Source organism: Eurosta solidaginis, chromosome 4 (genome assembly GCF_040869045.1).
Source record: "Eurosta solidaginis isolate ZX-2024a chromosome 4, ASM4086904v1, whole genome shotgun sequence".
NCBI classification, from domain to species: domain Eukaryota; kingdom Metazoa; phylum Arthropoda; class Insecta; order Diptera; family Tephritidae; genus Eurosta; species Eurosta solidaginis.
In genome coordinates, this window is record NC_090322.1 from 181,731,195 (window position 1) to 181,758,323 (window position 27,129).

The following is a 27,129-nucleotide window of genomic DNA, read 5'->3' on the forward strand; positions in this document are numbered from 1 at the left end:
TGGAATAAGCGGAATTTCCCAAAAATTCGTTGCAATATATAAGTTTGAATGGCAGCTGCCTCCGGGTAGGAGTAGCTCTCTTCGATATCATAAGGTGCTTTTGTGATCACGGTGACGTAAGCTAAAAGTACATACATTGGGAGTTGATGGATTGTAACTACATAAATTCAGATAAAGCTGAAAAGTGAATTCTCTGATAGCTATGTCGCTGCGTTTTATTGTTGCCCTTAAGTCACTAGCGATGACAATCCTAAAAGAGTTAAAGGCGCTCGCTGCCAGGCTATCCCAGACCGACCTCGACTGTACCACAGTTGAGCGCTCAAAACATGAATTGGGCCTTAGTATGTACTTTCGGAAAGGTATTAAGGTCGTAAGAGGCGACTAAAATACGCAGATATACAGGTTCGAGGAAGCAAAACAAAAATCGTTTCTGTGGCAGTCGTGCTAGTGCCGACCCATATCTGTAACGGAGCTCTAAAACTTCGGGGAGTGATTTTGCAGTATAATAGCAAGCCTATACAGTGATCTGACAATCTCGCTTTTATTCGAGAGGAGTCATTGTGATACGTAATGCCTTTGTTGCGCTTTAAGTTGCAGTTATGAGGTATCTTCATGGTTAGTCGGGTGCCTACTGGGTAAACGTAAAGATATATATATGTACGCATGCGGCAGGCCAATATAAGTCACTGCGATTATATAGGACATAGATAGTTGCAGCAACAAAAAAACCCAAACAAAATAATGTAGCTCATGATTCGGGTGAATGCACATTGTGCACTTGAAAGGTTGTTAGCACATGAAACATAAGTGGCATGAACCCCACATCTTCATCAAACGCTTTGGGTTAGGCGGATGTTGAGCATATAATCAAAATTAAGCACAAGTTTGGTGGACATATGCATATGTGGGTAACTACGCTAGTGACAAAGATCCTTTTGCTGCTGACTGAAATGTGAACAATAATTTTCCTAAACACCCATATGCTGCGAGCCTTGCTTTTGTATGTAATACTTTGTTATAAACAGCTGCTGCACTCAAGTGCCACATTGTAACTTTAACCCTTTAACGTCTCATTTTGATACTCACTTGTCATATTGCAATCCGACACACAGATATCCTGTTATTTGTGTATATGGTTGATCCAATTCACCAACAAACACCGATGAGGTGTCCGAGTTCACCGAATCACATGATATGGCACGCTCCAAATTGATGCTCTCCATGGAACCACATGTTGTTGTTGAGTCGAGCGAAGATTGTGAACTATTACGTCGTCCAAGACTCATTAGGGAGTCTTGTCGAAGTAGCGAACGGCCAAAGGACCACGTTGTATTACCACCACAACCTGCACCGTTGCCGGTTCCATTATTGCTGCTATTCAAACCACTTGAACATTGCGCTGACTGTGTATCACCTGTGCTACCACCACCACCTGGCTGCATGCCGAGTTTGCGAAAAAGAAAATCTTCAGATATGGTCTTTTGTAGCATATGTGGACCCTTTTGTACGCGCTGTGTTAAGCCGTTGAAGGGATTTGTAGAGTTTTGTGCAAGACGACGCAAACCGCCAGTTAGCGACGTCGAATCGGTGTCTTCGGCAGCCTCTGTGGTAGAAAATGAGCGATTACGGAATACTTGAAATTGTTGTTGTAATGATTTCGCGCTGAGCATGGAAGTTGTAGTTGTATTGGTGTTGCTGTCTGTAGTATGCGCCAATTCGCTGTAAAATGGATTGCAGGTGCCATTTTTGATAGTTGACGGGGTCGTGGAAGTTTCTGCGTATGTTATGCCTTTATTCAATTGTCCATTGATTGTTGAACTATTTTGTATATATTCTGTAGTGTATTGTTGTTGTAAGGTTTGATGTTTTTGCTGTTGCTGTTGTTGTTGATTTAAGGCAGTGCTGGACTCGCTTAAGCTCCCAGCGGATTCACAAAGAAAAGGATTTGTGCTTGAATTGTGACGTTGTAACGTCTTCGCCGCATTGCTGTGTATGCCATTTGTTGTTGAGTTTGTGTGTGTAGTCGATAAAGCTTCTGTTTCCTGTATTGTTGTTGTTGTTGTTATGATTGTTTCTTCTGCCATTACCGCATTGTCAACCAATTGCACACCATTTTGGAGCGACACTTGGCGCTTAGCCACCGGCCGCGGTATTGCGCTGGCACTTAAAGCTGAAGATGAGGCTGAGAGTCGTGGTGGTGGCGGCGCATCAAGTGGTTTTGGTATGACTGCATTTCCACCTCTCAAGGAGGAACGCATGTTTGATACCAACGCATAGGCGCGTCCATTTTGATTATGCGCATCCGTAGTCTCATTTAATTGCTCAAATGAAAAAGTCACAGTCTTTATATGGCATGCGCTAGCTGGTGTTGATTGTGTGCCAGGTGCTGGTGCTGGCCTCAATGGCTGTGGTGGTATATTTGTATCAACTTCGCCCTCGCCGGCGAGATTCCAAAGTGGTGTGGTTGCATGTTGTGTGGCTTGCTGGCCCGATTGCCGATAATCATCCTTATCGATAGTATCGAAACGTTTAAAGCTGCCACTATTGCTGAGCAAAAATTCTGATCCCGATTGCATCTGAAAAGATGATGGAGATTTCTTTTTTTTTTAAATAATATTTCCAAGTTCTTTTTCACATACTATTGTAACTCACCATATAACCATTCGTATGAAAAAGTTTATTATTGGATAATCCTATCTTTTCCTCTTTATTGGAACGCATCCATGTGTTGGCGCGGGGTCCCAAGCAATGGCAAGCCAGCATTATGATTGCGACAGCCAATAAAACAATCAGCGCCAAACTACTGAATGACATCGATTCGCCATCCATTGTTATTGAGTGTCACTCCTTTGCATGTGCGCTCATTTGATGTGGGTGAATTGTAGTGTGATTCTATTCTGGGATCAAGAAGAAGAAAAAGAAACATTTTAAAATGCTGACGTCCCGAATACTAAAAGTCTAAGTTATATGTTGAAGTCTCACAACTTATAAGCGGACATTTTTATGACTACTTCAAAAGGTCATAAGATCAATTGGCTTTATGATCACTTCAAACGGTAATAAGGTCAATTGTCTTTATGACCTGTATTAGTTTGACTTTATGGCCATTTAGGAAATATCCATTTGACCTTATGATCATTTCGGGAAAAAGGTCATAACTACATACAGCAATTTTAAATCAGCATGGTGGGGTGACATAAGGTCAACGACAAAAGATCAATTGATGTTGTAACCAATTCAAATGGCCATAAGCCTTCATGTTGACTTCACCAATAAGGTGAAGAAAAGTAAGTAAATACTGGTAAATTAACATATTGGATAAGGGTCATATATAGCTGAGTTTATTATTTAGGTATATTACAAGATTAGGGTATCTAGCTAACTGAAAGTTATATCGAAAGTCAAGCGCAAGGCTTTCTATTATTTCAGGAGTTTCCATTCATCATGGACGTACAAAATTTTCAGCAAAGGAAGCAGTCATTCAATTGTCGCTTTGTTGGATCCGGTCAGATTTTTTGAGGGCCGATTTTTTCAAAAATGAGTTTTGATCACGGACCGTAAAACGTAGTACGGACCCAGGCGGGCCATTGTTAAACTGCTCATCAATGAGTATAAATTCGACCAGACCAAATTTTATGTGCGAACATTTTACATCATGAAGAATGCATTTTCCGACTGTAGTACCAAAGACACTTTCCCTCTTACTTACTTACTTAATTGGCGCTTAACCGTGTAAACGGTTATGGCCGTCAAACAAGGCGCGCCAGTCGCTCCTTCGCTCCGCAACCGGCGCCAATTGGTCACACCAAGGGAGTTTAAATCGTTTTCCACCTGGTCCTTCCAACGGAGTGGGGGCCGTCCTCTACCTCTGCTTCCATAGGCGTGTTCCGATAGAAACACTTTCTTGGCCGGAGCATTATCTTTCATTTGCATAACATGGCATAGCCAGCGCAGCCGCTGCGTTTTAATTCGCTGGACTATGTGGATGTCTGCGTATAGCTCGTACAGCTCATCATTAAATCTTCTTCGGTACTCGCCATCGCCAACGCGTAGAGGTCCATAAATCTTTCGAAGAACTTTTCATCTGCTGTTGTCATGGTCCATGCTTCTGCCCCATATAGCAGGACGGGTACGATAAGTGACTTGTAGAGTACGATTTTCGTTCGCCGAGAGAGGACTTTACTTTTCAATTGCCTTCCTAGTCCAAAGTAGCATTTATTGGCAAGATTGATTCTTCGCTGGATTTCAGTACTGATGTTGTTGTTAGTGTTGATGCTGGTTTCCAAATAAACGTGGTCTTTTACTATTTCGAAATTATGGCTGCCAACAGTAGCGTGGTTGCCAAGGCGCATATGCGCTGACTCTTTGCTCGATGACAGCAGGTACTTCGTTTTAATCTATTTATTTATTTAATCTTGAAATTGCTACATTTCTTACAGACTAATTACAAATGTAGGCAAATACCAACTAACTTAACTGGTCATTAAGTAGCATTTTAAACCTATTTTCACAAAAGGAGAAATCCAAAACTGAAGATTTCGGAAGCAAATTAAACTCTTTAAGAGCTCTGACAACAGGAGCATTGGCAGCATAATTAGTCCTCGCCAGCCCCACATAAAATATGGCATGATTCCTTAAACAAATATTAGGAATAACAAAGAAAATACGTTCAAGTAAAAAGGGGCAGTCCACCACCCCAGATATCAAATTAAAAATGAAAGTTAGAGATAAGAAGGTTCTCCTACAATTTAGTGTCTTAAGACCGATAAGCAAACATCTAGACTCATAAGCGGGAACCGGAATTTCAAAATGAAGGGGTCGCAGAGCATACTTAATAAAGATTTTCTGAACTCTCTCCAATCGACTAATATGACAAGAATAATACGGACGCCAAATAAAAGCAGCATATTCTAGTTTCGAGCGTACCAGTGAAGTAAAGAGTGTCTTTAAAGTATACGGATCGGAGAAATCTGAACTGAAACGTCTGACAAAAGCCAGCATAGAGTACGACTTAGCTATGGTATAGTTAAGATGGCTATGAAAAGTAAACTTGGAATCAAAGACCACCCCAAGATCAGTGATTTTAGAAACAATGTCTAGTTGTGAGCCACCAATAAAATATGAAGTAGGGATAAGAGTACGGGACTTGGAATAGGAGACATGGGAGCATTTTTTAATATTTAAGGGAAGCATATTTTTCTGACACCAAGCTACAACATTGTCAAGATCACTCTGAAGTTTCGTCGAGTCAGAGGAACACGTTATTTTGCTAAAAATCTTCATGTCATCAGCATACAAGAGAAATTTGGAATATTTAAAACAAGTAGTAATATCATTGATGAACATCACAAAAAGAATCGGACCCAATATACTTCCCTGAGGAACCCCAGAGGAGGCAATAAAAGAATACGAGGACACCCCATCAACTACAACTTCACATGATCTATTAGAAAGATACGATTTAATCCAATTTAAAAAATTTGAATGAAAACCAAAACTTTGTAACTTTGATAACAAAATACGATGGTTAACTTTATCAAACGCTTTCGAAAAATCCGTATACACTGTGTCAACTTGGGCGCGGTTACTAAAGGCTTCAATGCAGTATTCGGAGAAAACTGCTAAATTAGAAGTGGTTGATCTCCCAGACATGAATCCATGCTGATCAACAGAGATGAGACGATGAATGGAGAAAAGAATTTTATTTTTCACTATGCATTCAAAAAGTTTTGAGACAGTGGAAATTTTAGAAATAGGGCGATAATTGGAAATATCGTTTTTATTGCCAGATTTAAAAACTGGCGTGATAAAGGAGATTTTCCATGCATCAATGAAGACGCCTTGCTCAAGGGATTTATTGAAAAGCAGCCAGATCGGGTAGGCGAGAGCTGCGCAGTTTTTAAAAAGGTGAGACGACAACCCATCGACATCAGTCTGTGACGACATCTTGATTTGACGAATCCCAAGTTCAATATCTAACGAGAGTTCAAGAGCCCCAAAGTTTGGTGAAAAACCACTAGCATCCAAGGCACTAAAAAAACCACCACTACTCAAGACAGGGTCAGCCTCGAACTTCGTGCTGAAAAAATCTGCAAAAAGATTTGCATCATCTAAAGCCGAATCCGCTTGTGTATCTTTGTAAAATACAGCAGAGGGAATACTAGAACACGATCTCTTTGACTTCACATAACGCCAAAAAGCCTTCGGATTCACTTTAATATCGTCTTCAAATTTACTTATATAATTCCGCTTCAAAACTTTGCTCAATGATTTAAATTCTTTCAAATATTTTAAATACAATTCCTTGGAAGTAGGAGACCTAGATTTTTTAAATTTTTTGAAAACCTCGTTTCGCAAATTCTTCAGTTTTTTCAACTCTTTTGTGAACCAAGGAATTTTGTAAACCTTTTTTCTTACACTCGGAATATGTTCACAACAAATGCAATTTAAATTATTCTTAAAAATATTAAAACAACTGGTAACTTCAACCTCAGCAAATAGCGAATCCCAATCAATAGACTCAATTGCCGCATTAACAGCATCAACATCGTAATTTTTAAAACAAAACTTGGAAAGGGAATCTTCTACGTAAGAATTAAACTCATAAAATTCCAAATGAAGAACAAACGGTACATGATGGGTACCAGGAGTGGACAAAGGGTCTAGACATTCCTGGAGGCAAAAATTCATATTATCACTTAAAAATATGACATCTAATATTCTATTAAGACTGTTGTTAAAACTGTTAATATGACTAAGGTCACATCTTGAGAAGCCGTCAATCAAATAGGTTTCAGCAAACGCATTTGAAGACATAGGAAGAAGCCCCCGACTATTATCAAAAGCAGACCATTCTAGGTTACTGAGGTTGAAGTCGCCAAACACGCAAACATTTTCATGACTAGATGCTAAGGCAAAAATATTATCAACATGCTCTTTATAAAGTAAATTGCTACTAGTAGGCGGTACATAAGAAACACAAATTAAAAGTTTAGAAACTCCATGTACAGAAACGCAAAGCATATCTAAAAGAGAATCAGCATTCGGCAATGGCACCAGAGTCGCTCGATATTTTCGCCGAATCGCAATTAAAACGCCTCCTCCTCTAGACAGACCAGTTTTTAATGCATCGCGATCTTTTCGAAAAACGCAGAATAAATTTTCATCGAAAAATTCTCCATCCATAAAAGTGTCATTTAGCCAGGTCTCGACAATAACAAAGATGTCAAAATCCAAGTTTGAACTCATCGTATATAGTGAGTCAGACTTGGTTCTTAGGCCAGATACGTTTTGAAAATAAATTTTAAGATCCTTGTAAGAATGAATATTAGCTACATCCCGCGTCGAGGTTTGTCTAGAAATGTTTAAACGGTTCCTTGTACCATCTGACCCAACCGATTGCCATTGGACATCGGTTGGACCTTGTCGTTTTTTGAACGAAAATTAAAAGGACGCACGGCAATGTTTGAAGGCCATAAGTCAGGCACCAAAAGCTTAGGTAGTACACTTTCTTCAACACCCAATTTAAAATTAATATAACGCAGAGAATTGGAATCCACGCCAATCTTCACCAACGGAAAACAAACAATGGAGTTAACATCAATGCCAGTATGTTGAGAAATATGAAGTTTTATTTTATCGGATGTGACCGAGGCAGAGAAAGGCGAAATATGCAACCACTTCCTTTTAGAAGCAGCACTTAAGTCACTATTAATGCCCGACCCAACAACTAAAGGTGGCGCTAGCAAGCGCGAATTAATTTTATTACCATAATTGGGGGAGGGTCTAATGTTATCATTAGCATTGGCAGCGTTATTGTTGCTTACAGCATTATTCGGAATTGAACTAGTACCTGTGGTACCTGCATCAGAATTATCATTGCTGGGACTGGGTCTAATGTTAACATTAGCAATGCCAGCATTATTGTTGCTTTCAGCACTATCCGGAAATAAACTAGTACTTGTGGTACCTGCATCAGCATTATCATTGTTAGAAGCGCTTTCTTTGTTATGTTGAGTTTTATTTCTTCGTTTGAATTTTTTTTATTTTGCACTGTCTTCCATTCGTTTTGATTACCAACAAATGCAGGAGACGAAGTAGGCGAAGAAGATTGCAAAGCAACGGCGTTAGAAATTGGCGTCACAGTTGAAACATTGTTAACAACAGCAGCATCTTTAGGCAACAACAACAACGATGGTTGAGCAGCAGTACAAATACCAGCTGATAATACGTCGGCAATAGAAGCAACGTCGACAGAGCCAGTAGCAATCGTTGGGGCGCACGCAGAGGCTGGCTGCATTGATGTAGCAAAGTTTTTTTTGTTTACACTACAAAAACTTTCAAATTGCGTGAGCAATTGAGATAATAAAGAATTATTTTCGTTGAGCTTACAGTGCAAGCATGGCGCAACGATACAAGGTGGCAGCATGGGACAGCTGATCATACCCTTTTTTTATTTGATTTGATACATCAACTTTCGGCGCAGTACGATTTTGACATTTGTCCATCGAATTTACATAAACAAAATACATTGAATTTTTATTTATGTTTGCAGGTATGTCACCATGCTGCCACCTTGTATCGTTCCGTCATGAGTGCAAGTCACTAACTTCAGCTTGAAGAGAATCGGTTTTATGACGTAAGCACTCATTATCTTCACGCAAAGCAGTCACAGCAGAAAGAAGTTGAGTATTGACAATTTTTAACTCAGCAAAATTATTAACAATATCAGAGCGCGGAATTGGCATTTGCACTTGTGTGGCTTGTTGTTGTTGTAACGACGACTCGTCTTGCTGAGCGGGAGCACACAAACCACAGATGTATATATTATCAGCATTATTAAGATGATTGAACTCGGCAGGCATGTTACCAACAACACAATTCATGTGATAAATTTCTCTGCAATTTTCACACTGCACTGAAGTTTGAGCGCGCTCAACTCTGTGGCCACAGAAACAAGGCATATTAAATCAAATGTTAAAATATGATATGCACAGAAAAAAAGGCAAACAAGAGTCAATGTCTCTAACAATTATTGATTGTTAAGCGGCATTAAATAAAAAAGTTAAAAACTCAAAAATTAAATTAAAAATAGAAGAAAAACTCAGAGCACGGAAAAAACACAACCGTTCACGGCGACGTACTCAGATTTTTTGTCCTCATTCACCATCAAACCCATCTTTACCGCTTCTTTTTCCAGTTTGGAGTAAGCAGAACTAACGGCGCGACACTTTCCCTCCCTTCTTAGCAAAAGAAGTGTCAGAATTGGTATGCGTGCTCTTAGCACTTATAGAAAGCGTCTGTAATGGCCTAGTTATTATCATAAAGGTACACATACACAAGGGTGTCGGCTGGATGACGGCATTTTTTCTTTTGTGACAGCCAGGGTATTCAGCTACATGCGCTGAAATTAGGGCCCTTAAACCGGTTTCATTGATCTTGCCTCGATGGTTTTATGTAAACTAGTATCGCCTGTGGTTGAAATTCGACCAACTCTTATTTTTTTCAACTCAGTCTATGCATCCAGTGTTGGGGTAGTGAAATATTGCGTTAATAGTTAAGCAGTGAGCGGAAATATAGCAAACTGGTCTAACATACTTAAATTTTTCTTTAAGACATTGTAATTTTTATTGTATTTTCTTAAATTTTCTACAAAATTTTCAAATGTAATTATAACCTTTTGGTATGGAGCTCCTTAAACAAAAATATAAAAAATATGTAAAATCAAAAGAAATTGACATAGGATTAAGGTGAAATTACTTGACATTAAATTGAAAAATAGCTTTTTCCACACCACCCGGGAGGTCCCCGTTGGGGCGCTACCGAAGTTAGTTTTGTGTGCTCGGTTCCTCAATAGGCCTATATCTCCCATATACATATATCGCCCATTTACTTCAATAGTGTCATAATTCAAAAACACGAACTTTTAGTTAAAACGAAGAAATGTGCTTAAGGAATTTAGCCTATTTCACGCCACCCGTTAGGTATGCAATTGGCGCTTTAACGAGTTTAATTTTGTATAAATACATATGTAGTATGTACATAAGAGTGACACAAAACGAAAATTTCGAATAGAATAGAGGATACCTTCATAAAAAATAAAAATATAAAAAAATTATGTAATGAGAAAGAAGGCAGAGTTTACTAAAAAAATTTAAATGAAAGAAAAAAAATAAAGTACTTAAAGTGCGAAGAAATTAAGTGATGTGAATAAACAGTTCCATATAAAAACGCAATAAGTGCACTTGGACCTTTTTCCGGGTTTTAATGTTATCATTGTGGAAATATGAAGATTCTAATATTCGGATATTTAATGTTGGGATTCCCATTGAGATCTATGTACGTAATTAATTTGTATTAAATTTGTAAACATTCATATTCATGAAATGGAGATGAATATATATGACCTCTCTGAAGTTGGCAAGACAACTTTTACGTGGAAAAAAATTACCTTTTGGGAAAATTGCTGTGAATTTGCCGTAATTTATCCGTGAAACAAAAAAATTTGCCATGGCCATATTTTAGAAAATACAGGGTGGCACGCTAACTTCACGTGAAGTTGCTAGGAAAATAATTCTTGCACACGAATTTTCCGTAAATTTGCCGTAGATAAGTGGCATATTTTATAAATTCGAAACAAAGCTGGCGTCTAAGGTGGTTTTCTGAGGGTGGCACGCCAACTTCACGTGAATTTCTAAAATATGGCCATGGCAAATTTTTTTGTTTCTCGGATAAATTACGGCAAATTCACGGCAATTTTCCCAATAGGTAATTTTTTCCACGTAAAAGTTGTCTTGCCAACTTCAGAGAGGTATATATATGACCATATCTACCATAAAATATCGTCGGTGAACGATGTAATACTAAGATATAAAAAAGCAGAATAAATTAGAAAGAAAAGAAAAAGGAACAAAAACATGGATATTATTCACGCAAACATATTTACTAATATAAAATTGATTTCATAATTTTAAGCGACATAAATAAATTAGGATTATGGGATCTAAGCATCCGATTAATGGGCATATAATCAAACAAAATTAGCCTAATAATAAATATAGTGGGTAATATACTGCCTATGCAATATTTCGACCTAAAATCGAAAACGTCTTTGGGTCGTTTTTTTTCGTTTAATATACAACGTGAAATTTTCCGATTCAATCAAGTTGCATTTAAATAATAATAAACTAAGTTGAAATAAAAGATAATATAATAAAATAATAAATAACAAAATAAATTAGCATAAAAGACAATATACAAATATTAATGTAATATCTTTGTAGCAAATTTATTTATTTTTTGTTCACTAAAAGAAGTGCTATATCTAAAATGAGCATAAAATCTGGAAATGCAAAAAACATTTGGGTCAAATTTGCAATTAATTGTTATAAATAAATAAATTTAGTGAGTTTGAACAAAAGTTGACTCATTATTTCTGATTTCATTTTTTTTTAAAGCACCTAAAATGAAAAACAAAGAATCTGTTAAATAAAGACCTATGCTTTTACGTGTAAGTAAAATTTGTCCAAAAAAATAGGCCGGTTAAGTTATTACTTCTCTTTAAAGTTTTTTGTGCGCTAACAATTATTTTAGAACAATTTTTTAAGGATTTTGGTACAAACCAATATAGGTAATTGGAAACAATGGGAAACAATATTTTATTTCAACAGAAAATGAGCGAAGCAGTAGTTCTTTCGCCGTTTGGCGTGTACAAATATATACATATGTATGTAGAGATGAAACATTTGAGCAACGCAACAATTGAGAATTTGGAGCTATGTACTCAGGGGGGTTTGTGAACATAATGCGTCCTACAGATGGCAATTTCGATAGTTGCACAGATTTTCGAATTTACAAAACACTTTTTCTATTAATTATAAACAAATAGAGTAATATTTGTTAACAAAAATAGGCCTATGCACCGCGGCTGATCAATACGAATAGATTCATGTAACTTTTATATGATTTTACGTATGCTAGATATGCGAAACAGCCTGTAATTGATTGTATGGAAATTTTGTTAGCGTATTAATATATAGATTGTGTCCAGTATTATTTTATTTAACTTAACGGGTCTCAAGTTAAGAGCTCTGAGAGTTATATTGGACTTTTTTTGTACCTATCAAGAACCAGCGGGGAAAGATAATTAATTGTTTGCTTGACTATCAGCCAATACAGATCAATCTTCCTTTAGGCCAAGTATGTCAAGGTGACCGCACCAGATGCTTGCCTTTCAATTTCGCTGTTACCCAGTCGATATTTAGGCGCATGTATCCTGAATTTATGAACTCTATAAAAAAGTATTACAGCGGTGATGGGAAAATGTCTTCACATGCGTGGACTTCTGAGCACCGAGGGAAAGCCCTCTATCCGCCCTCTCGTTCTCACTTCTTCCTATGTATAAATAGAGGGGTGACTTAAGGTCAAGGTCCATAATGACAATTCACCACTTCAATGGGCCACAAAGTCAATTGAAGTTATGACGATATGAATGTTCACAATGCCAAATTTCAAATGGTCACAACGTCAACGATAACGACTTAATTATTTTCTTTCGCACCTCCACGTAGTAAAATGGTAACGACTGTTGAATAACGGAACTGTAACGTTTTACTATTTTCGCTAAAATAAAGTCGAATAATAAAAGAATTTTTTTTTTAATTTTCGGATACAGAGCTTCTTTTCCTATATTTTGGCTTTATTCAACTAAAGTTCAGGGATATTTTCTGTGTTATTAAAGTGTGAAATCGGATTCAAAGCTAGGAAACCGAGTATCCTTTGAGAAGATAAGAGCATATTCAACTAAACGCCTAATCTATCCTACGAAAGTTTTGTTTTTGTGCTGATCTTAAATGTAAAAATGTATATGGTTATGGTCTTTTCCCGAAATGGTTCCAAGGTCAAACAAAAATTTTCTAAAATATTTTGTACGTCCATGATGAATGGAAACTCCTGAAATAATAGAAATCCTTGCGCTTGACTTTTGATATAATTTTAAGTTAGCTAGATACCCTAATCTTGTAATATACCTAAATAATAAACTCAGCTATATATGACCCTTATCCACTATGTGACTTTACCAGTATTTACTTACTTTTCTTCACCTTATTGATTTGAGGAAGAACGAATGTAATTAGGAATCTTAAGCTTCTATTAAGAAGTTAGTAAGAAGCATAATGCATTCCCTTAAATAGTCTTTAAAGCATTTTGTAATGACTTCCCTGTAGAGATAAGCCGAAGCTATGCGGGCGTGTGTTGAAAAATGCGAAAGTGAAAAAATTTGTAAAATAGAACAAATGCTTGAAATACAATCTTCAGATGAAAATTTCTGCATACTTCTGCTATACTTGTACATATGTACATGCATACACATACAAGTGCATAAACCCACTAAAACTGTACAAGCAAATAAAAAACGAGGAGTCGCATAGAACATATCGCTGTTAACTAACCGACTTAAATTTATAAGAGCGTGGATATGTGTTTGAGTAGGTGTATATTTATATCGAGAATATAACTAGCTAATCTCATTTTCTTCCTGATGCTGCCACATCGATTTCATTTTCGTCTTTTAATTTCAGTTTAAAAATCGACAAAAAAATATTTTGGGCTGGAGGTTTACACTTCAAGGAATTTATCATGAACCTTAAACAGAAGTTCTTTCTCTATATTTTAGAGAGCTGTCTATAAAGCCTAATTCAGTACCAGGAGTTGTTATCCCAACAGCTGATTGCTTCTTGATTATTTTCCATACAGCGCCTTGTACTTTAATATGTCAGTAATCGAAATTTTCCTTTGACTTGACATTCTTCTGCACGGCGAATTAGTTGAATTCGCTTTGACACCACTTGGTATGGAATCGCCTTTGAATTCTACTACGATCGGAGTAGATTTTACTATACGTTTATATATAAAATAACTCTATAAACCGTTACCAGAATTTTTTAGACAAAAAGATTAACGTAACTTTGTATTCCCTAAAAGAATAAAGACAAAATTTTACAGAAAACTAATTTCTTTGAAGAATTTGTAGGAAAAATTAAGCAATCAAAATTTATTACTTTTGAAATACACGTAAACACTGGCAAATAGAGCTGCTGAAAAAGTAAGGTTATGTTGTTGACATCACCTTTATTATGGCATTATGTTCTAGATGTAACTATTTACGCTTCTAAAGCCATTGTTGAAAAAAGGGCATAAATATTTTTAGATTTGACTCAATGAACACGACCGAAAATCAATCACTGAAATAAACAGGGCCTGTATCGTGTTATACGATCACGTATCGACAAGCCATTCCACTCGAAACGAGAATTACGAATCTGCCAAACTATTCGTAAAAAAGATAATAAGATATGGATCTAGAGATTCCTCTTAGTCATAATTTCACACGTTTCCTTAATCCGATTCACTATTTTAGAGCTATTGCTATTTAAAAAATTGATTTCACTCAAGATCGTATAACACGATACGGGTCCAGTTTTTTTCGAAAAGTCACACTCGGCTACCACACGTATATACATATTGTCACGGATATTAGCATCACTAAGTTATCCCATCACTAAGGCGATGCTAAGGCCATGCCAAGCAGTATTTACGTTAATAATCAAATCAAGTATACACATATATAAGGCAGCCCAGAGAGATGTCACACACAGATGCATTTACTTATACGCCTATGTGCGCGCGAGAGACTATAAACTACAAACATTCACATCAATAATTCAATCTTTATGTATCTACATAAACGAATAAATAATTGCGTCTACACATATGTACCATGTACGAATACGAGCAGCGGAGAGTCAAAACCATTCATGATCTTCGACACTTTGCAGCCACCCGCATGGGTCCACGCCTTTTCCGCTTGGCCAATCATGTGCACCTCTCGCCTTTTCTTAATCTCGCCCAATCTAATTGGGACGTCTACGGAGCAAACTTCGAGGGATGCGCCCTTTTTAGCTAGTTCATCCGCTTTTCATTCCCATATGCCCTGGGACCCTGTCCCGATTTTTTTCGGGAATTGCATACACTCTAATCCTTTGCGGATTATCTTTATTGCTACTAAAGGAAGGTCTAAAAGTTCTTCGGTAAAATTTGTCTATAAATTTAAAACCTTAAAAGTAAATAAACCCCTGAAGTTTATAGTCATTTTTTGGCTTTTGGGTCTATAAAATATAGTCGTCTGCACTTTTACTGACATCTCAGGGGCTTGCGATAACACGACACATTAACTATCAAACAAGGAAATAAGCGCAATGATTCACTGTGTGCTATCTACGCTAAAAAGAAAAGAAATGGAATGGATCTGGCACAGAAAATTGAGTCAGTTGTGGCCACTAGGAGATACCTTCAAGGCGTAGTACTGTCTTCTCTCTTGTGGACCACACTCAAAGATGACCTCATTCATTTACTGAAGGATTTGACGCTCGAGCGTATCCTGACTACTTAGTAATCTGCATCACAGCGATGCACAAGCACACAATATCCAATCGAATGCAAAAAGTCATACACATCATAGAAGAATGGAGTGATACCAAAGGGCTGTCTATAAATCCTAACAAAACTGCCTTGGTGCCTTTTAAAGGGAGAAGAACACAGAATCATCTCTGAGTGGTACCAATGTGCGATTTTCAATAGAAGCCAAATAGCTATGGGTTACACTGGACGGAAACCTCATGTCTGAACTCGACTCTAGAAAATAACATGGGGTCGCCTCCCAAATTGTTATTCTGGACAGTTAATGCTCTTCTGAAGCCAATAGCCACCTATGCTTCCTTAGTTTGGTGGCCGAAGACCACGTAAAGAACAGAAATAACATAATCAAGCAAACTGCATCGAATAGTTTAATTGGCATGGATAGATCGAAAATTAGCATAGCTTGGTCCGACTACCACACCGAAGGTCCGGGGTTCAAGTTCCAGGCAAATTAGCATCGAAAATTTAGAAAGAAGTTTTTTTCAATTGGAAGAGAAGCTCAGCCTAGACATCTTTGGAGGTAAATAGCTACGAAGTTTCACTGTGTACTACACGGTTCACTTTGGTTTGCGATATCAACTATGTAAATTAAATCCATGGGGTACACAAATCTGTCACTTTTGTGTGGTGGCGTGACTCTGAATCCTTTCGTGATATAGAGTAAAAATCCTGAGAGCCACTTAGATACAGTAAAAGCCTCCCCAAACAGTAACAGGCTTAACGGTCGAGCACAGTAGATCTAAATAAAGGTCGCAGTGCATCCAGGTCTAATAATAATAATGATATTAATATTAAATGTGGTGCTTTTTCTCTGAGTTGATGGTAAACTAAAAAGACAAGTTTTATCTAAATTGCCTAAGATGGCAACCGTAATCGCACTAAGTTAACACTTGAAATGCACTCACACAAATTGATATGGGTAATGGCAAAATGCATCTACATACTCGTATCATATATGGTGTGATATACATATGTATGCCTCAGTGTAATGACCTACCTATGTACGTATTTGAATGAAAAATATTCACCTGACTTTCAAACTCATAAGTACGTGTATTAGCGTGGCCAATTTTTTTTGAACGTTATTTTCCCGACATCGCTGGTTGTAGATAGCCTTTATGCTGTTCCGAAATCAGATACAGGTAAAAGCCCTCTTCCTCCACAAATTCAGAAAACTAAAACTCAGAAACACATATTCCATTTGTTATCAAAAATGTTTTTTTGCCGTGTGATTACTTTCCGAATTTCGACTTCTGAGTTTTGACTTCTGAATTTTGAATCTGAAGTTTGTCTTTCTGAAAAAAGGGTTCTGACTATTGTTATCTGACAAAATGTATTTCTGGATTGATATTTGATATTTTTGCTAACGGGATGGGGGATTCCAAAATGTAAGCGTAAGGTATATAAGTGTAGGCCTTGATAAGTAATATCTTATATTGGGGAATATAGAATGTAAGCAATTTAAGTATAGGAAAATAAAGGAAAGGAAAGAAAAGGCATGGTTTGTTATAGGTGTGTCATCGACGATGTAGCTATCGATTTGTTATCGAAGTTTTAAAAATTTGCTATTGATAATAAAGATTGTCGATACATTATCGATTTTTTGTGGACGAGCTATCGGTTTTTTATTTACTAGATATCAGTTTGTTATCGAAAAATAATATAATTGCTTTCGGAAAGGAAAGGAAAGGAGAAGAAAGGAAAGGGAGGGAAAGGAAAGGAAGGAAATGACAGGAAAGGAAAAGAAGGGAAAGGAAAGAAAAGACATGGTTTGTTATAGGTGTGTCATCGACGAATAAGCTATCGATTTGTTATCGAAGTTTTAAAAATTTGCTATTGATAATAAAGATTGTCGATATGTTATCGATTATTTATGGAGGAGCTATCGTTTTGTTATTGTTATTTACTAGTTATCAGTTTGTTATCGAAAAATAATATAATTGTTTTCGGAGTGTTACCAATTTTTTATAAGCGTGATATCAATTTGTTATCGAAAATTTATGGATATGTTAATGAAAAGTAATCTATTTCTTATAAAAAAATTATCGGGTTTTGTATCGAAAAGTTACAGATTAATTATCGAAAAGTTATGAATTATTCAAAAGAAAATGGTAACTGTGCTATAATAAACTTATCTATTTTTTATCGAATCGTAATCATTTGTTATCGAAAAGTCTTCGATTTCTTATCGGTGTGTTACAAATTTGTTATCGGCGTTTCATCGATTTGTTAGGAAAGACTGATCAGTTTGATCCGAAAAAACTTCAATATTAAATCGATGACATTTATCCGTAGATAAAAAGCTAATAAGAAAACAGTAAAAAGCTATGAATCGGCGATAACAAACCGATGCCTTGTCGAGTAATAATTTGCGATTGTCGATAGTAAAACAATAACTTGTCGCTATCGGTTGTTACCGAGAAGAGGCTCGCAATTATTTGCTTTTGGTAAAGCTACCTCTGTTACCTCTGCTCTAGTTGATTTACAAATATTGGTTTTCTACAGCCACATGTTAACACATCGACCATTACGATTACTTTGCACTCACGCCTTTTTTGTAATGTCGCAGCTACAAAATACATTCAAGAACTTTGGTCCTCTCAACTTTTTTCTCATTTCAATTTAAAAAAAAATCTCATTCCTTGAAACGTTTTCGAGAAGTTATTGACACAGCCTAATGTGCATATGTGCCAAATAAATATGTACGAGTAGCTCTTTTGAAATTACATATATTGTATTATAGCTAAATACCAATAAACAGTCAGCAAGTAACAGCAAGTGGAATGACCTGTGATTAGGTTAATGAAAACTCTTCACTACCCAATATATCAGTAAAAGTAGAAGCTGCAGCTATACTCTATGTAGACCCTGCAGTAAAATCAGCAAGTTGTAAACTATCGTCAACAAGTACACTGAAAGAAAAAGACTGGTAAAATCAATCGAAATACGGGTCAATTCAACCGAAATTTCTGTAAATTTGTATCCATCGCAACAAGATGTTGAATCAACTGCGCACAAAATGATTCGTAATTGACCGTTTTAGTAGTCAATGTTGGAGGGTGGAGCCGTGTGTCGGAGGGTGGAGCCGTGTGTAGAAGTCAACGAAAGTGGGGAGAGCTTCTGACCGCCATTCACCTGGGAATGGCCAGAGCGATTCTTTTGCATGCGGTTCAAGCAGCTCACTACTGCCGGTCGCTTGCGGCCAATTATCCTCTGGGTAGCCGCTAAACATCTATTTAGCGGTGAGCTAATGTGAGCAGGCGACAACCTGGCTAGGCCACTCTGACATAATCGGTTTAAGGGCCAGCCGGGGGGAGATCTCATCAGCAGCGTCTGTACACCTCTAGGTGCGGCTGCAAGTGGGCGTCTGTCTTGGAGCAAGCGGTTCGCTATATAAACGTGCAAGTAATATTTTCACCCCCACTGAGCGGGTTGTGCGCTGGGCTTGGGACCCGCCACGTAAAACCATACTCCAATGAAATATAACAAAAATCCGACGACCATGGCAAACGTTTGAAGGACAATGAATTGAGGGCATGCACCTGGAACGTCCGCTCCCTGAATGGGATTGATGCAGATGTCCGGCTGGTTGATGTCCTTCTCAAAGCAAAATCTGACATCACTACCATCCAAGAAATGCGTTGGACGAAGCAAGGAAGAAAGAAGATCAAAAATTGTGACATCTATTGGAGTGGACATACGAATAAGTGCTGGCGTTCACGCCTGTGGACGATCGTCTCGCCGCTATCCGAATAAAAGCAAAATTTTTTAATATATCATTCATCTGCGCCCATGCGCCGATAGAGGAGAAAGCCGATGAGGTGAAAGACACTTTTTATGAACAATTAGAACGCACATACGAGCGCTGCCCCCGTCATAATATAAAAGTCGTGCTTGGCGACTTTAACGCCAGGGTGGACAAAGAAGGTGTTTTTGGCCCTACAGTCGGAAAGTTCAGCCTACACAATGAAACTGCTCCTAACGGACTGAGGCTGATTTACTTTGTCGGTGCTCGAAACATGATCATATCCAGCACGAGGTTCATGCATAAAAAGATACATCAAGCTACATGGCTGTCTCCTGATCGAAATACTCGATAGACGGACGGCATGCCTCCAGTGTTTTAGATGTGACCACGATCCGAGGACCTAACATCGACTCGGACCATTATCTCGTTGCAGCCAAAATACGCACCCGCCTCAACGCGGCTAAAGCCAAGGAACAAAAAACACAAGGAAAGCTAGACATCGAAAAGCTTCAATCACAACAGACTGCCAATGATTTCGCAACTCGACTCTCACACCTGAGAGCACAACTCATCCTGAAGGAATATAGGAGCAGTGGGAGCATATCCCCAAAGCACTTCGTACTGCCGCCGAGGAAAAAATTGGTTACGGGCGGCCACGAAAAAACAACTGGCACGATGAAGAATGCCGCGTTGCAACAGAAAGAAAAGACGCTGCATTCAGGGCTACGTTAAAAGCGAGCGCGACAAGAGGAGTGTGTTAACGCTATCGTGAGTTGAAAAGGGAAGCGAGACGCCTTTTCAGGAAGAAAAAAGCAGAAGCAGAAAAGCGTGAGTGCGAGGAGCTTGAGCTGCTAGCCACCAGGAATAACGCCCGAAAATTTTACCAAAAAATATGGCGACAGACGGAAGGTTTTAAGACCGGGGCAAACTACTGTAGGAACGAAAACGGCGACCTTGTAACTGATGTCCAGAGAGTGCTTAGATTATGGAGGGAACACTTCTCTGCTCTCCTAAATGGAGGCAGCAATTCACCGCGCAGAGATGAAGAACCCGATCCCGCAATCGATGATGATGGAATATATGTCCCCCCGCCCGATTATGACGAAGTTAGAATAGCAATAACCAGATTGAAAAACAACAAGGCCGTGGTCGCTGATGGATTGCCTAGCTCCGCAGGCGTCGAGGAGTTGGTAAGGCGCATGCAGCAGCTTCTTAGCAAAATATGGGCGGACGAGTGCATACCCGACGGTTGGAATCTAGGTGTTCTTTGCTCAGTCCACAAGAAGGGGAATACTGAAAAATACACCAAGTATCGTGGAATCAGCCTTCTTAATATCGCATATAAGGCCCTTCAAGTGTATTGTGCAAAAGATTGAAGCCCACCGTGAACCGGCTGATTGGACCTTATCATTGCGGCTTCAGACCTGGTAAATCTAAAATCGACCAGATTTTCACAATGCGCCAAATCTTGGAAAAAACCCGTGAAAAGAGAATCGACACACATCACCTCTTCGTCGACTTTAAAGCCGCCTTCGACAGCACGAAAAAGAGCTGCCTATATGCCGCTATGTCTGAATTTGGTTTCCCCGCAAAAATTATACGGTTGTGCAAAATGACGTTGAGCAACACCATCAGCTCAGTCAGAATTGGGAAGGACCTCTCCGAGCCGTTCGAAACTAAACGATGTTTCAGATAGAGTGACCCCCTATTGTGCGATTTCTTTAATTTGATGCTGGAGAAAATTATACTAGCTGTAGAACATAACCGCACTGGAACAATATACTATAAAAGCGTGCAATTACTGGCATATGCTGATGACATTGATATTGTAACGAATTTACTTGCAAATCCTCTTATTTGCAATCCTCTGCTAAGTTCGAATCACTAAACTGTTGAATAAATAACTCCAATTTGTAATAATGCAAAATGGCCTTTATTAAAGTACTTCACAATACACTCAAACTGTGCAACGAATAGTTTGCTTAATAACCACGCTGATTGATAGCTCAATGAAACTCTACTATTCAAAATAATATTGCTATTGCTCGCTAGATATCGTCTTAATCGCAACTGCTTGACAACTCAAATCAAACTGAATTACTTCTTACTCGCCTGCCCCGCTTTTATAGTTTACGCTGCATACTTCTAGGCTCTTCCATTTCCAGAACTTACCAACTATATTCGTGTGTGTATAGTTCTCATATAGTTTCTACTTGTTCACAATTGTCTACTTTTTAGCGCTTCTCAGATGTACATATGTGAGTTTGTAGTTTACAGTCTCCCGCACACACATAAGCGTATAAGTAAATTCATCTGTGTGTGACATCTCATCTCTCGCTGCCTTGTATGTAAATGTTGCTCGTCGGAATGTGTACATATGTGTAAACGCAATTATTGATTCGTTTATGTAGATACATAATGATTGAATTATTGATGTGAATTCACGTCACTGCTTAGCATCGGCCTGGAAATGGCAGCACTCCTTAGTTTTGCTAATATTCGTAACAATATCATAGGCCTAAACACCCGCTCTGTTAGTTCTGCTTACTCCAAACTGGAAAAGGAAGCGGTAAAGATTGGTTTGATGGTGAATGAGGACAAAACGAAGTACCTGCTGTAATCGAGCAAAGAGTCAGCGCATACGCGCCTTGGCAACCACGCTACTGTTGGCAGCCATAATTTTGAAATAGTAAAAGACTTCGTTTATTTGGGAACCAGCATCAACACTATCAACAACATCAGCACTGAAATCCAGCGAAGAATCAATCTTGCCAATAAATGCTACTTTGGACTAGGTAGGCAATTGAAAAGTAAAGACATCTCTCGGCGAACGAAAATCGTACCCTACAAGTCACTTATCGTACCCGTCCTGCTATATGGGGCAGAAGCATGGACCATGACAACAGCAGATGAAGCGGCTTTGGTAGTGTTCGAGAGAAAAGTTCTTCGAAGGATTTATGGACCTCTACGCGTTGGCGATGGCGAGTACCGAAGAAGATTTAATGATGAGCTGTACGAGCTATACGCAGACATCAACATATTCTAGCGAATTAAAACGCAGCGGCTGCGCTGGCTAGGCCATGTTATGCGAATGAAAGATGATGCTCCGGCCAAGAAAGTGTTTCTATCGGAACGCGCCTATGGAAGCAGAGGTAGAGGGCGGCCCCCACTCCGTTGGAAGGACCAGGTGAAAAACGATTTAAACTCCCTTTGTGTGACCAATTGGCGGCGGTTGGCAGAGCGAAGGAGCGACTGGTGCGCCTTGTTGGACGGCCATAACCGTTTAGACGGTTAAGCGCCAATTAAGTAAGTAAGTAAGTAGTCAAATAAACAAAAAAAGTGGTTTCATTATACTTTACCCATAGTTTTGTTAAATTAACAATTATTACTTTCACTCTAAGAATACCAATCAAAACTGTTAATATGAAATAATTATTAATTCTTTCAGTTGCAGCTCATTCTCAATTTCTTCTCTCGCATGTAGAGTTCCCACCCCTTTTTGTTTTGAACAAAACTTGTAGTATAAATGTTTGACACATTTTAAATAGAGAACTTGTAAGTTATAGAAAAGTAAAGAGTCAAATCGCGGGAAGGTAATTCACCACTGGAGTAACTTTACATGTAATTCGGCAAGTTTAATTCTCGTAACACTTTATTTTGAAACGATTCCAAAACAACCAAATCTTTTATGCTGTCGGAAACATTAACATTAAAAAAGGATGTTTTTTATTATCTTATTACATTCGTACGCGTGAGCGAAAATTTGTGAAAACTTAAACAAAATGTTACTAACTTTGGAAAAATCCTGTTCGTTCAAACAAAATTTTGCAACAAGAGGGCGCAATTTTGCATTTCGCTTAGAGAAGAAGTTGCAAAATTGTACCCGATAAATAGGTGCCCCGGTATCGTATAATTTTTTGCAGTGTTATGCAGTAAATTCAAAAAAGTGTTTTTTCGTTTTGTATTGATAACTGAAAAACTAGGTTTTCGTTGTTTTCCAAATTTGTGTGTTTTTTCGATTTGGTTATTTTCTTATTTTGGGTTTTTTTTTTAACAAGTGGCACTATCGTCATCAGTACAAAGTAGAGAGCGCAGTGAGCATAAAATTCTCTTTGAAATTTTCTCATGCATTGACTGCTGTTAGCCGTTGAAACGATTAGTGAGATCAGTTGTGTTAACTGAAAAAAACAGATAGATTGATTAGGTGTCTGTCAATTTTACAGAATATTGTTCGACAATATTGAGCGACAATTTCTTGTTGAAACTACTAAACTAATTTGTTCGCTTAACAAAGAACTCGGTCGAATTAACCATAATTCGATCAATTTCACCGAATCTCCGTTAAGTCAGGAACAACAGAACCGATTTGTTGATTTTACTAGCACCATTTCTTTTAGTGTATTAATTATATATATCTAATTATGTTAATTGAGCATGAGGTATACATATGTACCTCATCAGTGTTGCCAGGTTGCCTTTTCGAGGCTAGATTTAGCCTTTTTTTTGCCTCTAGCCTCGAAATTTTGGGTTTAGCTTCGTGACTTTTTTCTAGCCTTTTTTACTCCGAATGTATTTTTAATAATTTCTAAAATAAAATAATTTCAATAGTTCCTGTGAACACCTAATACCTAATAATATGAGTTCTCTACAAAAATTAATTCTTTTTCTGCTGAAAATTCGTTGAAAGTTTCAAAGCCAGATGTATTTCCTTACTTTGAAAAAGACAATTATAGTTATTCTTCAAGTCAAATAGCATTAATAGAGCTGCAGTGGCGAAAACTTATAACTATACAATGGAAAAATGTACACTCCACCATGGAATTTTGGTCGGAAGTCCGAGAACATAAAAATGCATTAAACGGACCTCCTTTTTTAGAACTTCTCGAAATCATATTAAGTTTTCTAGTATTACCACTCAGTAACGCGGAGGTTGAAAGAATTTTTAGTGGCATGAAAATTCTGAAAACTAAATTAAGGATCAAACTAAAAATTAAAATGCTTAATGCGCTGCTTAATATTAGATGCTCGTTAAAACGCTTATCTAAATGTTGTAAGGATTTTGAAATTACCGATGATCTCATATGGTAAATAGCCAAACTTTATACGCAGACTTAACGCAGACGGGGAATATTTTATATAAATAATTAGTTTGTAATATTTTTTTATGTATATACACTAGGGCGGGTCGATTTAAAAATCGCTCAGTGCTCTGTGAAAATCGTATTCTAGGGATCAAAATAAGAAACTTTGCCGAAGGAACCATACCTCTAAAACGAATTGTGATATGTTCTGACTAAATAAATTTCTAAAGAGAAAAATTAACTCCAAAAAGAAAAAACATAGGCATTTAAAAGTGGGAATTTCAAAATTTGCCCCTACGACCCAAAGGGGGGGGGGGGGGCATCAGAATTCGTTTTAGAGGTATGGTTCCTTCGGCAAATTTTCTTATTTTGATCCTTAGAATATGATTTTCACAGAGCAATGGGCGATTTTTTTGCCTCCCCACAAATCGACCCGGCCTAATATACACATATGCAATCATTTAAAGTAATTCCATGTGCTAGTCAAGGAAAATGTGCCTGATATGTTTTGAAACAAGAAGTTATGTTTAAGTGATGTTTATAAGTTTTTATTTACAAATGTGTAAACTAAAATATAAAAAAAAATTTAATGAATTAACCAAAAAAATTTCAGGCCGTTTTTTAGCTTCTTTTTTTTCTAAATTTAGCTTTTTCTAACCTATTTTTTTTTGCCTATCTAGCTTCTTGTTTTTTCTTCACCTGGCAACACTGTACCTCATAAAGCACGTCAAGTGTTACCAACCTTACATCGATAGTGTATATTTTTATCTACTCACGTCTAGGAAGAGTTTTTCTAATAAGTTACTAGTTAGTACAAGTCTGGCTATATCGGACTAGTTCGATTTCTGTCGGAGTATTATTTCATATTTGTTAGCTGGGACTTTATCAGAAAAGTTTGGTGTTCCATGGTAGGGGGCTTTGCACACAAACAAATACTCCAACACCTCTACATGTGCATGGATTAGAATCTGTGAATATGCGGCCATTCATATAAAAATTATGTGTCACAAAGTCAACTAAAATCATACAAACGCAGGATCTCACACATACTTACATATACATATATAGACATGCTTGAGTAAACATACACAAAAAACGGGAGCATATGTTATGATTCTAAAAAACTTGAAAGAATTACCAATTCCTAGAGATGGGAAATGGGTAAATACCCAAATGGTAAATACCCGGTAAATTGGGTATATATGGTAAAAATGGGTAAATACCCAAATATTTACACAAAAGAAGGGTAAAAGTAATCTTCCGGAAAATCTGGGAAACAAACACAGAAATTCAATCCAAAATGTACCCTATGTAATTGTCCTATATTGGTGTGTAGTTAGCCATTACGCCATCGGTTAAATCAGTTTTAATCTGTAATCCAGCGTTTTTCAAAAATATTTAGCCAATAATACATCCGTTGCAAAAATTTAAGTTTACCCAGTAACCATTTTAAGTCAAACAAGAGCCGGAAAAATATCTAAATTGGAACGTTTACAGTCGGTATGTGCTCATTTGGGATGGCGTAACCAATGTATTTCCTATAAGTCATAAGTAAGTCTTAAAAGGGGTTTAAACAGCTCATATTATACTCTACTGGAACTCTCCAACGTCATTTTTAACTCTAATAAACTCTGATTATCTGGGACCTATATGACCTCTTTATTAGGCATTTTTAGCGCTTATTGGGGTCATATATAGTTCGACACACCTGAACAGAGCGTGGCGCTTTGCGGTCACATTAAAGATGTCGAGAAGCGTCCATGCTCAGAAAAACGTCGATGCTTATACAAAAAAAGAATAGAAAGGGTAACTATAATGTACAAATGTAATCCATTTTGTATTAAAATGAAAAATTGTCGTAACAAAGTTTCAAAATTTGTTCCAAACTCGCTGTGACGAACATAAGTAGTTGATAAATGATAATTTTTGCATACTATGTTAGGAGCTTTTAGCCCGTTAAATAAAAGGCAAAAATACAATTTTCTTTTGTCCTCCTACGCGTTTCGACGCTCTTCTGATTTCTACATTGCCCACTTATTTTGGATTCGTTTCGGATTCTTAAATTAAGCGCATGTGTACCCTATAAACATTCTCTTAGAGTTCTGGAGTTAAATATGGGTCCGAAAAATATCAGCTTCAGAAATGCTATCACCTTAGAGCCTTTTATGACTCCAATTTGATGAACAAAAATCAGTAAACTAGGCAGCTCTGGAATAAGAACTCAGAAATTTTTCTGCGACAATTTATTCTAATAAATAATTAATTCAACTAATACTTATTTCATTTCTATCTTATCCTCATGGGAGTTTTGTCACAACAATTTTCTCTCCTATGTTTTCCGCTTCGGCTATATGTAAAAAATTCTTCCTAAAGCAGTGTCATTAAAAGACTAAAAATTAGCAGTATATGATATCGGAAGGAGGCCTGTATAAGACTTATGTTAGAGGCAAAATATGAGCATATAGAATTCGCTTCAGGCTCGTAAATGAGTTCATAACAAGTGCAAATGATTCAAAGTTTGGACTCCTTTCAGACTAATTGTTGACTCCGAGTGTTTGCTGGGTTGTTTGTTTAAAATGAAAACGAAAATTTTTTAATTTCAAATGACGTATAAATTTAATTGCTGAATTGTAGTTCCAAGCAGCCTCGATTCAAATGATTTTTAAATACCCAAAAAAAGATAAAAAAGGAATATTCCTGGTATTTTCCTGGTATTTACTCATAAAAATGGTAAATACCCGGTAGAATCCCAACTCTACCAATTCCACTATTGAAGTCTGTTTCATAGGGGGCGTACCTACATACACTTTGACCGGAGGTGAA

General features: G+C 37.5%; 2 protein-coding genes across 3 annotated transcripts in view; one reads left to right on the plus strand and one right to left on the minus strand.

Moving 5' to 3' along the window:
- Positions 1-27,129, plus strand: part of LOC137250742 (uncharacterized) — a 239,011-nt gene that overhangs the window by 128,939 nt on the left and 82,943 nt on the right. The gene's annotated exons all lie outside the window — the stretch shown is intronic.
- Syt12 (Synaptotagmin 12) overlaps positions 1-27,129 on the minus strand; it is a 50,541-nt gene that overhangs the window by 10,022 nt on the left and 13,390 nt on the right. Inside the window, exons 2-3 of the mRNA XM_067779649.1 lie at positions 2,653-2,897; positions 1,087-2,576 (exon numbers count right to left, since the gene is read on the minus strand). Of these exons, the coding sequence (XP_067635750.1) occupies positions 1,087-2,576; positions 2,653-2,829 (1,667 nt within the window). The 5' untranslated portion in view covers positions 2,830-2,897. The remainder of the gene's footprint in view (positions 1-1,086; positions 2,577-2,652; positions 2,898-27,129) is intronic.